General features: G+C 35.8%; 1 protein-coding gene across 10 annotated transcripts in view; it reads left to right on the forward strand.

Moving 5' to 3' along the window:
• Sema1a (semaphorin 1a) overlaps window positions 1-18,923 on the forward strand; it is a 699,485-nt gene that overhangs the window by 392,579 nt on the left and 287,983 nt on the right. For 8 of the 10 annotated variants that reach the window (XM_090377935.1, XM_090377936.1, XM_090377934.1 and 5 more), the window contains one exon: window positions 7,063-7,083. The exons of the other annotated variants lie outside the window; for them this stretch is intronic. In XM_090377935.1, coding sequence (XP_090234061.1) covers window positions 7,063-7,083 — 21 coding nt within the window. The remainder of the gene's footprint in view (window positions 1-7,062; window positions 7,084-18,923) is intronic. 10 annotated transcript variants of the gene reach the window in all.

Raw genomic sequence — 18,923 nt, forward strand, 5'->3', positions numbered from 1 at the left:
TGCAGGTACTTCCAGTAAATTTTTCATAATAAATGAGCAAACTGAAAGGTTTTTAACCCAAACAGCTTGCATTTATTATCAATTCTTTAAAAGGAATTAACAGGAGATAGTAAATACAAACATTCTGCACTGTATAGATGGTAGTAACACTATATATATTTTTTTTGTTTGTTTATTTGTTTTACAATTAAAAAATAAATGATGGTACTTAATGGCCATCTTTCTAATTTGAAAGCCTCACACCACCTCTGTTATGGTGCTAAGCAGTTAGTATGTTTAGAAGTTCTTATTCTTGTCCTCTGATATGCCTGTATAACTATACCTTTCCAGTGCCAACAGTATTTTCATGATGGCAAGATCAGAACTCTTAGCAGGCTGTTTTATATATGAAACATTCTTGCAATTAAGATTTAATTTATACAAAACTGTAGTTCTGTGCAGAGGTGCACTGGAAGGGGCTCGTGAATTCCTTTAAAAAAAATCAGTTCAATAAAGTTCAAGGCTTTTAATTGTGGATACCTTTAGTTGGCCTTGGTAGCCGAGTGGTCAGGAGTAGGAGTTCAGTAGCACGTGGTCTTTGAGTAGACCTGGGTTCAAGCCCATGACTGCTGAATACGATCAATTTGCCAATCCACACTGGACCAGCATGGCAGATAATGGTCCATTTCCCTCATGATTTGTTGAGGCTTCCATCCTGCAGTGGGTTCATAATGGTTGCCGTTTACCTTTACTTTTTTTTATACCTTTAGTTGCAATTCTTCACAAGCAAGCTTCTTTTTAACAAATTGACAGCACACTCCCCCTGGCTCTGTGACATTCTTGGAAAATGACAATACTGATTCAATTTATTGAATCAGTATTGTCATTTGTGAAAACAAAGCTTTACATTCAATAAATTGAATACAAAAGCTTTATTTTCTCATTTATTGCAGTGTTATAATGTGCCATGACATGATGCAGAATTTTGATAAATTCTGCATGTCATATCTGCTTGATAGAACTTATCCCATTCATTTTATCGTATTGCAAGTTTTTTATTTATTTTTTTAATGAAAACCCCAAACACGAAAGGTATTAGAACCTTTAGTACTGTGCTTGGTTTGGAGGGTGAAGAAGATGAAAGAAGATATTTGTTGATATTAGACTTGAACTTATGTAGACTGTAATTTTCAGGAAATATGTATGAAGGAAGGTTGTTCCAGAAACAGTAGTTGAATGAATAAACAAGGAAAATGAAAAGTTGGTTCTATCAGTTTGAAGTTGGACAGTAAATGGCTGGTGGCGGCACGTGTTTGGACTGTTTTGAAAGAGTGGAAATTATAGAAGCCAATTTAGGAGAACAGTGCCCGTGGAAGTATCTGTAGAAAAGGCATGCAGCAGAAACAGTGTCTATGAGACAGCAAGTGGAGAGACACTGTTAGAGATGAGTCATTAATAAACCTAACTGCCCTCTTCTGAATGGAATCTAGAAGCCTGAGAGACTGCCCCAGATGTGGAAACAGTATTCCATGGTAGGGTGGATTTGCAATTTATATAGAGTGAACAGCTGTTTGGAAGAAAATTAACGCTGAGAGCGAAATAGAAAACCAAGTTTTATTTTTAGATGCAGAGGAAGCAATATTTGTAATGTGCTTGTGCCAAGAGAGATTAGAAGTCAGGGTAATCCCCTAAAGAGAAATCATTTTTCCTAGAAATCGGAGTGTCACCAAAGATAAGCATAGGAGCAGAGAATCCATTTTGTGAGATATAAGACAAGACTGAGTTTTTGAAGGATTGAAATCAACTAAGTTGTCTTTGCCCCGCTGGAGAATGATCTGCAGTTCAGCATTTAAAGAATTGGTAGAGCATATTTGAGAAGTTGAAGCTGATTGGGCAGGGAAAGGTTTCTCAAAATGGAAAGTGGAATGCCATGTGCTATCATTGGAAAAACTATGGATAGGATTTCCAGTCAATGGAAGAAGGTCATTAATATACAAGAGGAAAAGAGTGGGGGAAAGAACTGAGCCTTGGGGAATGCAAGCATTAGTGGAGAAGTTAGAAGACTGAGCCATTGCCCTCAGTGAGTGATCAGAGAGAAAACTGGTTAACCAATTACAAAAAACAGTTGGCAAACCATAAGATGGAAGCTTGTTTAGAAGAACTTTATGCCAGACATGATTGAAAGCCTTTGAGACGTCAAGAGCAACTGCTTGTTTCACCAAACATTTCCATTGAATTTGTCCAAAAATAAGTGTAAGCCAGAATATCACCAGTGGATCGACACTGATGGAATCCATACTGGTGATTGTTGATCAGACAGAAGGTTTCTAGGTAGTTTAAGAATTAGTGGTTAATTGATTTCTCCATTACTTTAGAAAGAGAAGTAATTGCAATGGGACAATAATTGGAAGAGAAGGATTTGTCACCTTTTTTAGGAACTGGCTGGATATGAGCAAATTTCTAAGCAGAATGAAAAACACCTTTGGAATAAGAAAGTGAAAAAAGGCAGCAAAGAACAGGAGTAAATTCAGGAGCACAGGTTTTGAGAACAAGTGGAGAAATACCATCAGGACCTGGATATTTTTTAGCAACAAGACTCTTCAAAATCCTTCTGACATCCTTTTGATGGAAGACCACAGGAGGCATCGAATGGAGTGTGTTGGGAATGGTGGGAGGTGTTTTACCAAGATCATTAATACATGAGTTGGAAGAAAAATGGGATGCTAGCAGGTCAGCTTTATCGTTGACTGAAGTGACAACAGAACCATCTGGTTTTGACAGAGGTGGGAGCAGAGATGGGCAGAAGTTGTGGCATATAGCTTTGGCAAGAGACCAGAATGCTCGGCTACCATTAGGGCAAGAAGTAAGTTTTCTACTCAGCCTGTTCAAAATCTAGTTTGGACTGATTAATAACTGATTCACAATTGTGAGCTTGGATGTAGGCAGAAAATGAAACTGAAGAATTGAAAACAAGCCAATTACGATATGCAACGTAATTCTCTTGAACAGCCTTAGCACATTTATTGGAAAACCAGAGTTTCGATAAAGGACAAGATTTTAAAGTGGAGTGTGGGATAAAAGATTCCATTTCTACAAGAATAATTTAACTTACACGATCTGAGCAAACCTTGACATCAGAAGTTTGAAACAGTAATCCGACCAAGGGAAAGAAGAGAAGAAATGTTGCAGGTCATCCCATTTTGCATTCTTGTAATGCCAAACAATGAGTTTGGGAATAGCCATGAGATAAAGGCTCAATTGGAGAAGATACAATCACAAAGTTGTGATCTGAGGTGCCTAAAAGACCACTCACTTCGACAGTGTACTTAGAAAGGTTGTTTGTGAGAAAAAGATCAAGCGTGTTGGCTGTATTGTTAAGATTGTCTGATATTCTTGTAGATTAATGGACAATCTGTGCAAGGTCATTAGTAATTGCAAAAGCCTCAGCATCTCAACCAGCTTGGTCAGTGTGACTAGAAAACGGAAGCCAGCTGGAGTTGTGAACATTAAAATCACCAAGGAAAATTACCTCACTGTTAGGAAAGTTGAACCAGAGAAAGTAGAGTTGCAAAGAGAGGAAGTCAGAGCTCCAAGTGATTAGTGGAGTTGGGAGAACAGTAGAGACAACAGATGAATTTGACACAATGAAGTAGAGAGATTTTAAGCCAGAAGATCGAAAAGAGGAGATTCCAAATTACTAAGTCTCTGACAGGGAATATCGGAATGGACATATGCACAGTAACACCTTTGAGGCAAAAGGAATCATACAGCAAATAATTTGGACAACTGAGATGAGCAGTAGTTGAATGAACTGGTAACTGAGATTCTATCAGAAAACGTACATGGGGTTTGGCAGACTGCAAGTGGAAATGGACATCGTCGAGATCAGAACACTGTTTTAGAGCTGTACCCTCAATGTAAGGAAGATTGGATCTCGCCTTCATGTTCGTCATAATCTCAAAAGTCATCAGTCATAATGCATGATGGAAGAGATGGGGAAGGGTTGACCAGAACTTAGTTCTAGAGACTAAAATGGGTTCCACCTCTTCAAGCCTCCAATAAGCAAAGTGGTGGTATTGCACTGGTTGAGAGTCATCTACCCCCTAGTATTGCCTGGTAACACAGAGGGGTGGAATTCCTCCATGTGGTGTGGGTGCCACACCTCAATCCCTGCTTGTTTTGGTTCACACCTTGGTGGTCACCCATAGTGTGTTTGTGCATGGGGGTTATACTCAGGATTACTAACAGTCCCACCATCATGAAGGTGCAAGCAGAGGATTTGGCTGTCACAGACTGTCCAGAATTTGCTGAAATTGGGTCCACCTGACTTGAATGCCACCCGAATATCAGTTCCATCAGTGTTTTAGACTCCCAGGTAGCAAGTACAACTTGTCTGGCATATCTGAGAGAATGTCCGTGACAACCTTAAGGACCACATCCATGTCTATATATAGGCAAGGCATGCAGTATAAACTGAATTGTAATAGAATGGGGTGAGTTTGTAAGAGGATGATTAATGTGAGTGCATCCTATTAGATGGTCGAGGAGTGTTCAAGAGAAGTGCTATGGACAGCAAAGTGGCAGTAATACTTTGTTGTAAGGCAGATTTCAGATATCTAGAGTTAGTATCTGTTTAGAAGAAAAGTAATTCAAAGGGAAAAGTCTGTTTATGCAGAGGGAGCATTAATTACAATATGCTATGTGAAGAAATTTTTAGAAGTTAAGGTAATTATTCTAGTTAAGATATGTTTTGCATAGAAAGAGTGAGTATAGAAGCAGTAGACTTTTTTTTTTTTTAAATTTTTATTTTGCAAGAAAAACAGGACTTTGATTTAGAATTAAAGTTAACCCCCCCCCTATTCACTGTAGAATTACCTACCCATCAAACTTATAAGGAGATAGTGTGTGGATATTTGAAATTTTATATGTTTGAAGAACAAGGTTTGTCAAACTGGAAATTGGAATCTGCTGCTATCAAACAAAGTATAGGATTTACAGTCAGTGGGAAATGGCAATTAATATACAAGGTTTGGATGAAAGACCACAAAACTTTGAACTCCAGCATTAGTTAAAGGTGGAGGGAGAGCCATATCAGCAACCACTTGCAGATTGAATATACTCTCAAACTGTGTGCGTGTCATGTTAGGTGCTCTATAATGTTTTGTTTTGCATTACAGTTTCATTCTGATTAAGAGAAAGCAATGTTCCAAAGCCATTTGACTGGCAGCCTTGGAACATCACTTTCTATTAATCAGAATGAAATTGGTCTTTTTTTTTTTTATTTGTTGGCGATGTTTAAAAAAAAAAAAAAAAACATACCAGTTATATACGCCATGGAAGTTGGATTTGTATGATGAAGTAATGCTGCCCCAGTTAATATAGTTCCATATGGAGATGCCTTTCCTTTTTTTTTCTCTCTCCATCTTAGGGTAATTTCTTATGGTGAGACAAATTATGATGGGAACACAAATTAAAAAATATGTTGAAATGTATAAAAACTTTCAGTCAGTGAGTGATTGTTGGAACAAACTTCTGTCTGGTTGGGAAGCAAGTATTAAATAAATTTAAGAATAATTATACAAATTATTAGAATGGGTGGTAGATGTTTTTATTTATATTAAATTTTTTAATAGTGATAAATAAAGCAAGAAAGCAAGCTTACACAGCATTAGCAAAAAAAAAAAAAACCCACATCACCAGAATGTAATTGAATATGCCTAGTTCTTCTAATAATGTCTAGTTCTTCCTTTAAATTTTTATCCAAACTACCCACTTCTACAACACCAGATGGAATTTTGTACCAACTGACTGCAAGCAAATTCTACTCATCTGTCCTGCACCCATCCTTCAATTTAAATTTATGTCCTCTTATGTATGTTGTCTAAGCAAGTGTAAGGATGTTGTTGACATTTGGCTAACTCCATCCATTCACATCCTTAACACTTCACTCAGATCTCCCTGCAAGTGTCTAATTTAAAAGATGCTGCAATTTGCAGAACTGAGTTTTTTTTTTTTTTTAACAGTACACTTTGTTCCAATCACTAATCTTCTTGCTCTTCTCTGCACCCATTCCAACAGATCCACATCCCTCCTGAACCAAGGCTTCCAGACCTGTATGTAGTACTCAAGATTGTGCCTAACCTTATACAATGGGGTAATCACCTCCTTATCCTTGCTGCCAAAATTCCTTTATATCATTGACAAAACCCAATGAGCTGTACCAGCAACCTTTTTGTGTACTGCTCAGAAAACCTCATGTCAAACTGTACAATTAACTTTAGATCTTTCATTCTCCACCACCTTGAATATGGTACCATTCAATAACTGTGTTATTGTGGAATTACTTCTCATATGCAGTAACTTGCACTTATCAATGTTTAAATCTCAGTTGCCACTTCTCAGGTGGGTTGGAGTTTAATAGTTAATGAAGGTTAAAGATTATTATTAATTAATTGATTTACTTTTCCTTTTAATCAAAACAAATAGAAAAATTCAATTTAAGGTAAAAAAAAAAGTAAAAAAGCTTCTGAAATGTAATGCAGTATGTACATCAAGATACTTGTTTAAAGTATTATCATGGAGCTAAACAGGGTAATGCAGTAACAAATACTCCACATAGCTGTAACTAAATTATAAAAATAAGTTGGTAGTGTTTATATTTGAAGTGTGTTCATAAAATATAATTTAGAGAATGTGAAAAATAATTTCCCAATGATTAGATGTCTTCTCATTTTTCTCAGAATCATTCTCTGCATATTGCATGTAATGTTCTGGAGTTGGACAGAAATGGGTACTAATGTAAATTACAGTAGTCTTTCTTCCCCTAATATCATAATATTAAATTTTCATTGTGATAGTAATAAAACTACCAGTTAAGCATAATGAATTATATTGAGTTATTTTAATTAAATTGTGTATTCAGATAAATTTTTCATTTATTGTGGATATATATTTCAGCAAAACTTTTAATATTCATTAAAACTTATTAAACTATAACTGCATAATATAATAACCCTAATAAAGTTTTGTTTAAATCTACCTTCTGTAACCATTTGCTTCCCTATGTTTTCTTTTACTGACTAGGACCTTTGAAGGAAAGGACAGGTAGTGTGCCTTTCATATAATTTTCTCTTTAATCATTTTTGTTGTAATATTCCTGTGAAATGTGTTAATATTGATCTTAAGCTCTCCCACTATTTGCTGTCATGTAATTTGTGGTTGATTTGGATCAATTAACAATAATTACAGTGAAAACTTAAAACCAAGCATTTTACATTTGACATTGTGTTGAATGCAAAATTTTAGACTTCCTTTATGAGCGTAATAGCACTTTTTTTTTTATTCATAATTATGCTTATGTTCTACTAAATATCTGTGTAAATTATGCATTGGATTGTATCATTGAGAATCTTCTACATTATACTGTTTATTAGGGAAATAGCTTTTATAAGAAAGCATTTAAGTTTTTTATAACCCCATTTATATTCTGAATCTGAGAAAACTTGTACAATTTCTCTAATCAATAAATTCCAATTCATTCTAATAGTGTTTTAATTAGAATTTTCATTAACAGGAAGTATACTGTCATGATTTGCTACTATGTGACATAATGCACTGTACTACAGGCATGAGTATAAAATATAATGCACTAGGTATGGTACATGGTTGCACATGTCTTGATATGCAGATAGTTTTGTGGACTGGTGATGTAAAAAATGCACCTAAAGTTTTATTAAGAATAGAAGAATGAAAACTTCTGTACTCATTACTGACATCAGAGTGAAATTTGTATGGATTTCTTCATATGCTAAGCAGTAATAATAGAAGGTATGTGAATAGTTTATTGTGAAGAGGTGATTTGCCCTTGAAATAAGACATTCATTCTTTGGAAATGCATTATTGCTGAGTATGCAGATTAGTATTGTACTGAAATGTGGACAGTGTATTTAGTTCTTGGTGTATATGCCTCTTTGCAATAATGATACTAGAGATTGTTTAATCCACCTATTCAAAATACCAAGTAGGGTGCTTTATACTACCCTGTTTGGTATTTTTGAGTGGGTGGATTGTTAGTAACCTGTGCTGTTAGTTGAATATATTTGGGATGTGCTGCTTAAGAGGAGCATAATATATTTTCAGACAATTTGCAGAATTGTTTCCAAATTTCTCAAGAGGTGATGTGGGAAATTGTGTTGGCATGTAGTGTTAATATCATCAGATATTATCTGATGATCAGATGACCTAAAATTAGTACGTTAACAGACATTTGGCTTATGGCTTCTCTCCATGACTGAATCTCATTTATTGAGCACATGCTGTGGTCTAATGATGTGCAGTCTTTATTGGTATTTGGTATGCATTAGTGAAGGCATACCAAATACCAATGAGACTGTATGGGAACTACATGTATTGCTACTTGACATGGTATGACTATTACCAGTATGATTCTGCATAAAAATTGAATTGACTGAAGTTATTGAAACGTTACTAGACTGTTTACTTCTTGCTTAGCTGACTGACAGTAGCTTCTTATCTCTTATTTCTTGATAGCAATTTGCATCTCTGCTAGATGCCATTCCTTTACCTTGAGGTGTTCGAATTTAACTCTGAAATATGTATTTGTCTCCAAGTAATCTTCCTGTGTCATTTTGTAAGTTGAAGTAGGCCAACAAGGTAGCCAGTACGTTTCTTCAGTCTCAATGCATTGTTTCTTTTTATTGCTGTGTTTGAAGGTTGTTGCATACAAGATGGTCACCAGAATTAATGTCTTTTGAAGCAAGTGGTATAGATGCTAGTATAGCATCTATACCACTTCCAATTTGAAATGGACTGGATTGATATTCATCCTTGATTTCCTCCTCTGACCACCAGATCGTGGCAGTAATTCTGAAGGGTGTTTCAAGAGCAGCATGTTACACTCAGGCAGAGGTGTGGAGTTTTTTTACAGCAGCAGCAGATTTCATTCCACAAAACAGGCAAAAACTATGGAATAGAATAAATTTACTCTCATGATTAGGCACTTGTCTAGAAGAACCTGATCAGTATAATGTTAGCAACCTACATGATTACATTTGTGCAGCATTCTAGACATTTCTCACTGATGTTGAAACCATTGACAATGTTTGTACATTTTTTACATGATAGTTGAGAACATGGATTTAATTCCAGTTCAGGAAGTTATCAGATTCAGTAACTTGTCATCTTAGCTTTTGCTACTTTCAAAACGTACCAGTAATAAGATGCTTATTTAGTGATACTTTACATTTTACCTTAAGTTAAACAATTAACTAATAAAATATGCCTATCATAGTCAGAGGTAGTCACATTGTAATAATATCGCAGCATTTTGTAAACCAGCACAACCTAGGTTATTTTTTTTTATGGAAGCATATGGTGTATCTTGCTGTGCACATAACCATATATACATCTGGGAACTAGACTCCAAAATAATCCCAAAATAATTATGCTTAAAATACTGCACAGAACCATTACAGCCACAGGAGTTTAACTTTATAACTGTTTTATTATAATTTTTACATCAGTGCAACAGTTAACAAGATCATGCTTTTGTGGCCATAAGGGCTTTACCTTGTGTGTACCTCACCTCATATACTACTCCAAGAACAGATTATTACACCTTCAAGATTATTCAAGGATCTCTTTACAGTCTTTGCATATCAAAATATATAGTATTGTATACCGTGCTTAGTGGATGTTCTATTACACTCACTGTATTTTAAGTTGAATTTGTATTAGTGTTACTGATAGTGGGAAATAGTTACATCATTTGAATATTGCTTAAATTTCCAAGCTTGATATGAAGAATATCTGAAATTCTAATAAGATATTTAGTGATATCAGATTAATGATAGCATGAATAAAAGGACTTTCACTACTAAAGTATTAGTAAATTCATTTAGGATTAATTAAAATGAAGTATCATATTTTTTCAGAAAACTCATCTTAAGTCTTATTGTAAGAAAGGGGGAAGAACACCATGTTAATTCATAATACTGATGTATTTAACATAAATGGAAATCACTGTTTCACATTAAATTTATCACAAGGTACTGTAAGTGGTGGATGATAAACAAGAAGTTTTTTATGGGAACAGGAAGATCAATCTTTAGTAAACATTCTATAAAATTTATTCTCAAGTGTTAATTTATAGATAAAACCAGAAATTGTCTCTCTAAATTGCCTTTTCATTAGATGACTCAGGTAAAATTAAATATGTGAATGTTTCAAAATGATTTCCTTCATAGATCCATCAGACTTCAGGCTGAATTGAAAGCAGTAGAAAGTGGAGTGATAGGGAGAGAATAATTTGCATTAGCAAAATTTGCATGTGGTAGGAAAGTGGTTCCTTAATCCAAAGTAAAATGGGCAAATACCTTTCATTCCCTGTGTAGTCAATCTCTTAGAGTTAGCTTACATAGGCTTAGAGAGATAATTTCATCATGATATACTGCACCTAATAAGTTTAAAAATAACTGCACTGCAAGTTGTCTGTCTGGAGTTTAATAGTCCATGGATGATTGGCTTTTCAATGGCTTAAAGCCCGAATTGAATGAGGCAAGTTCTGAAGAACTGTAGCTCACTTATATATATTCTACGATTTTTAACAGAACGTTTATTTACAACTGTAGTAAATGCCTAAGAGTTCTAGTTGTGATATAATCCCTAAGCCCTGATTCCCTTAAGTACTGTATTGGCATTGAGTAATCAAATTTATCCAAACTTGTGGATGTGGATCTGTTAGAATCGATGCAGGGAAGAGCAAGATTGGTGAGGGGAGCAAAGGGGTGCTTTTACTAGGAATGGTTTCAGGTTTAAAATTGCAGCATCTGGAGAATAAGTACCTCTGAGGAGATCTGATTGAGGTGGTTAATGCCTGGAATGGATTGTGTAAGCTCAATGCTAATAGAATCCTTTCTCTTGCATTAGACTAAGTGTATTTTGGGGGGGGGGGGGTGCATATTAAATTGAAGGTTGGATGTGCAGAAATTTTGCTTTTAGACAGCGGGTGGTTGATTGATAGAACAAACTCCCATCTGGTGTTGTTGGGATTGGTATTTTGAATAAATTGAAGGAAGAACTAGATATCCTTTTAGGGGATGAAATGGGAAGGCTTGGGGTTTTTTTTTTTTTTTTTTGTTTGATGCTGTGTAAGCTTTACTTTCTTGCATCATTTGCTGCTGCAACTATTACTACTACTAATAACTTATAACCATTTCTATGACCACATGCAGTTGTTCTTGCTTTTCGTAAACCTGGAAAAGATACCACTTTTAAGTGTACCCCCACCCCCATTTCATTGACAAGATTCTTAAGTAAAATCTGTGAAGGAATAGTACATAGAAGACCAATATGGTTACTAGAAAAAGAGAATGTTTTATACCGTATCAATTTTGGTTTAGATAAAATACGTAGACCCTTGACTTCCCACATTAGAGTTGAAAACAAATATAAAAATTTATTTATCAAAATACAGCATATGATGTGAATAAGTGTTATTGTAAAGTCAAATTCTAGATCTTTAGAAACCATTTTATACAACTTGGTGATTTGAAATTCCATGCAATTTGAGTTAGAGTACAGAGGGCAGCTTTCTCAGTTGATAGAGACTTCCATTCCCCCAGGATGTTTCAGATGCAATATAAAAACTTTATTTGCAACTTAATTTGCCCTTAGAGTGAACAACATTATGCAGGTGATCTTTCCATCTCACATCAATCACAATGCACGAGTGGCAGCTCCAGCTAAGCATATACAAAATATAAATGTGAACAAGAAACAATGGCTATACATTTCCTGAGCAAATAATGTTATTAAAATGATTTGAATTTGAATCGTTACTACAACTGTATCAAAATTTGTTTAGATTATCAATCTCCTATATATTCTTCAGCTAGTCAGCATGTTTCAACCCTCAGATACCATTCATCAGTGCCCTTTGCATAGCATAGCCGTAGCCAGGTGGTGGTAAGGAGCAGCAGTGCGTAGCACACGCTTCTTGATTAGACTGGGGTTCGAGCCCATCACCACCAAATACAGAGAATGCGGAAAGGTCAGGGAATGGCCATCGCATATCTCAGAGCAATATGGCCTTAGTTGCTAATGCTCCTAAAAAAAAAAAAACCAAATAACCAAACCTTAGAACTCCTTTGTGCATTTTTACATGGATTCATCTGAGCCTCTGTCTTCAACTTGAATATGTTATGCATGAGTGAAGCAAAAATACATAGTCAATTTTTACACATGAATGTTCCATTATTCATGTACTGTGATGGGTGATTAATACTTTCAAGCCAATGAAAATAAACCAAATGGGATTGTAACTCAGACAGTTTGGGAAATAATTCTTAGTCCCATTTATCCCCTAAATATAAATTTGGAACATTTGTGGTGGTAACCTATGCCTTTTTCTCTCTCTAACCTTATGAAGGAAGAAAATAATATACTTCTAATTAATATTCTGAAGTATCTGTTACATTATATTTGGAGAGGGAGAAAACAGTCGCCAGATATGTACAGATGGATCAAAATCAAACTCCTCAGTATCGATGGTATCTAATTCCCTGCTGCCCTTTGTAATACTTTTACAGCAGACCTGTACTTACAAAGGGTACTAGGAAAGTTTTGCAATACAGCTTTGTTTATTTAATTTTTTCAAAGTAATTTCCTCTACATTCAATACACCTCTCCATCCTCCGAAACCAATCTTTAAACCAGTTCTGCCAAGTTTCACTAGGGAGTAAAGCACACTCGTTGTCCCAAGCCTGTAGAAGGTCCTCATCACTGGAAAACCGCCTCCCTTTTAGCTTCATTTTCACATGCGGGAACAGTGCAAAGTCGCAGGGAGCAAGGTCTGGACTGTAGGGAGGGTGCTCGAGAAGTTTCAGTCCTGTCGTGGTCAAATATTCGGTGCAGGCTTTGGCGCAGTGAGCTGCAGCATTATTGTGATGGAGGTACCAGGTGTCCATTCTTGACTTTGGCCGCAGGTTCTTCATAGATCCAATGACTTTAGGCAGGCATTGTTCAGTATACCACTTAGCTGTGACTGTCTTCTGCGTGTCCAAAACGACACGTTCCACAATTCCACTCGATTTGAAAAATACAGCTATCATTTTCTTCTTTACAGATCGGGATTTTCTGACAATTACGGGTGTGTCGTCATCATCAAAGACCCAAACTTTGTTTTGAGCCTTGGTCGGCAGATCGTAATAGTACAGCCAAGTCTCGTCACCTGTCACGATGTTGTTCACATACCGAGATTGTCCCTTATCAAACTTTTTTAACATCTCCTGGCACCAAGTCACACGTCGTGTCATCTGCTCTTCAGTCAGTTGATGCGACACCCAGAGAGAACAAAGTTTCTTCACGTGCAAATGATCTTGCAGAATCGAACGAATTGCTGGTGCATTTAGGCCCAAAGTATCCTCTATCTGTTGGTAGGTCACTCGCCTGTTTTCGTCAAGCATTTTCCTCACAGCAGTAACGTTTTCCTCCGTAACTGACGTTCGTGGCCTTCCCGGCCTCTCAGAATCCTGCAGAGTGAAATTTCCCCTTTGGAATTCTCTATACCACCTGAATATCGTTGTACGATGTGGACAATCATCATCTAGTGCAAGAGTCATTTCTTCTAAGCACTGGTCTATGGTTAAACCACGCACGAAATTATACCGCAAAACTCTCCTTATCTCATTTCGTGACCACGATGCCATCACAAGCACTTTACACTCTCACTACTAATGAATAACTGAGCCCATCGACTTGGCGTGGCAGCTACTATGCACGTATGAACATGTCTCAACATGCAGCAACAAGCAGCTTCCTGTGATTCATTGTTGCGTCATATTGCAAAACTTTCCTAGTACCCTTTGTATAAACCAGCCTCAGAATGCTTACATGTAAAATGCAGGTTGACAAGTGTATCTGCATCAGAAATACTTGTTAGTCTATTTACTGGCTATGGCTGCATAAAAAGCAAGTTGACCAGCATTGAGTCCTTTGTATTGTCATTACGTGGTTGGGTTTACTTGGAAGCACACTAAAGCTAGATAAAAAGCCAGTCTTTATTTTTGAATCAAGGTTTAATTCTTTGGGAAGAATTAATCCTTATGGAATTTTTTTTTTAAATAGTTTCCATCATATGATCTGACTTTGATATAAACAGCAAAATATACAGGAGAAAAGACTTATGAACCAAAAACAACTCATTTGTTTGCATTCACCTTTGCTGAAATTTATCACAAAACGAGTCAAGTTGCCAACTTTGAAAAAGGAACTCTTTCAAGAACTTAATTATTTTAAAGACTTGCATGAACTGGGAACATTTCTTTTCTGCACATCTGCCACATTGCATATTCATTCCTCCAGTCAGCACACAACACCAACACAACATGCACTGCTTTAGCACAACCAACAAACAGCCAGATCAACACAATAAGCAATGATTAGTTCTGACATGCTGTTTCTGTGCACACTCCCACTAACTTATGTATGATTTGTTCCAGGATGCTGTTGGTTCCTGGAAAGTAGGCTATATGTATTCTACATGTAAATACCCTCTGATGGCATTACTGAACAGAAACAATTTTCTGCCATCATTGTGAATCCCTTAGTGTGGCCACCAAATACGGAGGATGCGGAAAGGTCAGGGAATGACCACCGCATATCCCCGGAGCAATATGGCCTTAGTTGCTAATGCTCCTAAAAACCAAATAACAATAACAAACCCTTAGTGTGGTACTAGTTCTATAATAATAATAATAATCCTTCTTTGCCTCTGCTGTTACAGCATCTTAAGAATCAATCCAGGATTTTCAAAAAAGTGACTTTGGATTCCTGGCCATGTTATCTCAGAAAGTGAATTGCACTGAGAAAAATTGAGATATGTAATAATTTTAATTTATACCTTATAGACCTAGAGATAAAGTATGCTCAATTGAACCCAGCTTTGGAGAAATCAAGTGTGTAATAAATTCCATAGAATTTTTTAAAAAAAATTTGAAGTGGTAATTTGTGGCTGAATAAATATGAAATTGCTTTAATAAGACTGCATATTAGACATGCTTTTCTTCAACACAAATGCCTGCTCCTAGGGGAACTTGTCAGGTTTGTTCTTTGTCAGATGCAACTTGCACTTTGGCGCATTCTGTTTACTTGTCCATCCTTTTTAACCCATGCAAACTATCTCTTTGCCAGTTTTCTTGGAAAATATGCAAGATTTCTGATGCCGTCAACTACTTGGTAATAAATTTAGCCAAACTTCTTATGCATCTTAAATGTCTTTGAATAATAGGTGCTCTCTGATGGCATAACTTTAACTAAAATTTACTTAAGCAGCTGGGATCCTTCACAGGTGTGTGTATATATATATATATATATATATATATATATATTTAGTAAGATATCTCTTAACAGACATCTCTGTAAAAGGGACTCCTTGTTGTGGACACTCAAGCATGGCTTTGGTTTCATCTAGTAGTATTTGAAATTACATGTTAGTCTATCTCTCTAAAATGGTCAATCTAATATAGATGCAAGTACTTTAATAGGTGCCCTTTTAGTATGTTCAGTCTTCCTAGATGGGGTGTGCTTAAGGATAATTAATTGACATGTGCATTTTTGTTGGGTCAGTGGACATTTGCGTAAAGAAGATAATTTCAAGGTCATTACAGTAATACTAGACTTATCATGGTTGTAGATTACTCACAGAGCAGATAGCACAGTATGCCATTAATATGCTCCTAACTGTTGGTAAGTAATGGTTACAAATTTGTGTTATGTGAAGAGGGAACAAATAATTTGTATTTTCTTATGTACTCTTTTTTTTCTCTCCCCTCCCTTTGGCTAGTGCAGCAAAGCCTCTTTCTTGCACTATATGGCTATTACTATATAGAAATAACATCTGTCAGATGCACTTCGACTTAATTGCCCTTGTGTGATAAAGTTTCTTGAACAACAACAAAAACACAAGTGTGTAATAAGATGGGTTTAGACGAAACTGTAGTGTCTTAGTTTGACTAAGATTACACACAGCGTTGTGTACAATATCTCTGAATTCTGTAATTTTTAACTTGGGGATGCTTCTGGTGTTAAGTTTATCTTATATTGGTTTTGTAATGGTTGATTAGGTTGTTTGGCAGAAGGTGACGAATCTTTTTCTGGAAAGGTAGGCTGCTTAGATTGATCACTTTGATTTTTCATTTCTAGGAAAGGTTGGACATCAGCTGTCTTTTGTATGTAATTCTCGAACCAAATTGTCGTCATTGGATTTGTTATTAGTGTCCATACTTTGGGTTGTTTTGGCAAAACCTGGTCCATTCAGTTTGACTACTTCTGAAGGATTAGATAATATGATCAACAGATTTATATCTAGGATGTTTTTATCATGTCTGTTTATTTGTTGTTTTTGAAGATTGATTGGTTGGAAGTAGGCTTTATTTCCTTTTGGTAATTGGTATGTTAAGCAGGATTGCATCTGTTTTGGATTTGTCTTCCAAGAACTTTTCTTACTTTCTGATATGTAACTGTATTTTTGTTTTATAATTTTGAACATTCCAGTTTTCACTGCTTTGGAGTAAAGTGGAATGTCACCTTTACAATTTGGTGGAAAATAACTGTAGTTGTCTGTATATGGTCCTTGGTCCCACAGTTAGGACATACTGTATATATCCATTTGGCATGTAGTTTGGGAATGGCAAAATCTTTGAATAATAGGTGCTACTAAAGGAATCTGGGATGTATGGTTGAATGCAATAGCTTGGCTAACTGGCTTTGAACACTGGTTGTTAGATTCAAGGTGCTAAATATAAGGATGATATTTATGGGTGGTAATTCACCTTCTTTACCAAGTAATGTGCCCATTGCCCATACAAACTGTTTTGTTGCACTTGGATTACTTTCATTGCATTCATAAAGTCCCATTCAGATATGAATGTATGTATTCAATAGTGAATAATTTTAATTGGCATTCCAGCAAAGGTTGTAAGTTTAAGTAGTGATTCAGTTTTTTTTTCTGCAAGATCACATGATTGCAGTTTAACCCATTTTAGGCAGACTGGCAGCATTCTGAAATCAATTTTGGATAAGAAAAGGAGAAAGTTTACACGTAGACTGACATAACAGAAGGGATTGTAAGGTGGATACTCATCCATCCTTTTGTCTTTTGGTGTGAAATTTCCCATTTTCTTTGTCATGAGATCCAGTAGATTCAAGTGATGGTTTGGTGTCCATGTTTGTTCATTTCAGGCAAATAAATGCCCTCTTTGCTTGAGGGTGCATCTTTGCCCAGCTGATATTGATTCTACTACATAGGGGTAGAAGCAGTTGACATTTTAAAGCAAAGAGGAGGTGGTTAAGATTAATGAACAAAAAAAGGGGGAGGGGAAAGGTGGTTTCCCTTTCTTCAGCTCTTATTAATTCAACAGTAAATAGTTATTTAAGAAAAATAACTAGCTATCAAAAAAATTAAAATTATGGGAGCCCTATATCACACTAGTAATTGCATTTGCCATGTAAATGTTTAGTACATGCAATACTTCATTCATTTATATAAGTATTTAGGTCAAACCTTTTTTTTTTCTTGCTTTTATTCAAATTCTGTATACCTTCCACAGATAAGGGTGGAAGATATCCAACTTCCATATATCTTCCACAGTAATAGATAAGTGTGGAAGATATTTAGTTTTTTAAATTGAATAAGCAAGATTTCACCCATGTAAAATATGAATGAGGAATTTTTTTAAAGTATATTTTCTGGGGGTGGGAGGTGGAAAATATTATCATAAAATTGTATTTGTAAAATTGAAAAAATTAAGATGCTCAGTGACTGAAAGTGAAGAATTAAATATTGATTCAAAGAAAACAAAAAACAGTCCCTTAAACCTGGAAAAGCACATGAAAAGCATTTACTTAAAACATGGCAGCAAATAGGGTGCTATGTGTGGGAATGGGTTGACATTTAATTTTGATTTCATCAACTAACATGAAGGATATTCAGTGAATGCATTTTATGGAAGAGGTGCATTATGGTAATGAAACTTGGACTGACAGAAAGAGTAAAATGTCTCATCACAGTTATGAATATATGACATTCAAAATGGAATAAAATGTAGGATTACTATACATTAATATATAATCCCACAAATAATGGAATGACAATTTGTGGGAATTAATTTCCTTAAAAATTAGAGGTGTATCGGTATTAAAAACAGTAACTCAAAGCCCATTAAAAACATTTTCTAGTAATGCCAACAACTGATTATTTTGCTTGGTATGCATAGAACTGTGAGCTTAACCTTATGATTTGTATTATAGATATAGGCTTTCTGTTTGGCAAAGTGTCAGTACACATAAATTACACACAGCATAACTGCCTCTACACTGTTTGCAATTTATGTGCACTGACACTTTCCTTGGTTAGCAAGTTGACTACACCAAGGGATACTTGTTTATCTGGAAAATTGCCAAGTTGATTAAACTAGGCATATTGCAAGTACATTGCTATTAACAGAAATTTTTTTCATGATCATTTTATTGCGATTGGTGTTGTCGAAGGCAAATATTTGATATAATAAGCATCCTGGGATGCAAATTCAGAATACCCAATTGAAATCAATCTACGACCTTATAGAGCCACACATTATGTAAAATTTTCATGCCTATAAAAACACTGGTTGTGACCACATCACTTCATTCTTGTTTTTTGGCTTGCTCAGTGGGATAGCCACATCACCAGTATTGAGGATGGCAAGTCATCATTTAGATGATTCTTTGAGATGGCAGGCATTGGACAACTTGAAGAGGGCAGTCGAAGTGGCACATTGGCTTAATGTGTCATGCACTGTCATCTCGGCACTATGGAAGTAGTTTCGGGAGACAGGAACCATTAAAAGAAGAACTGGCCAAGGTCACCCAACGGCTACATCAACTAG

This window comes from Mastigoproctus giganteus, chromosome 7, assembly GCF_048544385.1.
Source record: "Mastigoproctus giganteus isolate SK-2022 chromosome 7, ASM4854438v1, whole genome shotgun sequence".
Lineage (NCBI taxonomy): Eukaryota > Metazoa > Arthropoda > Arachnida > Uropygi > Thelyphonidae > Mastigoproctus > Mastigoproctus giganteus.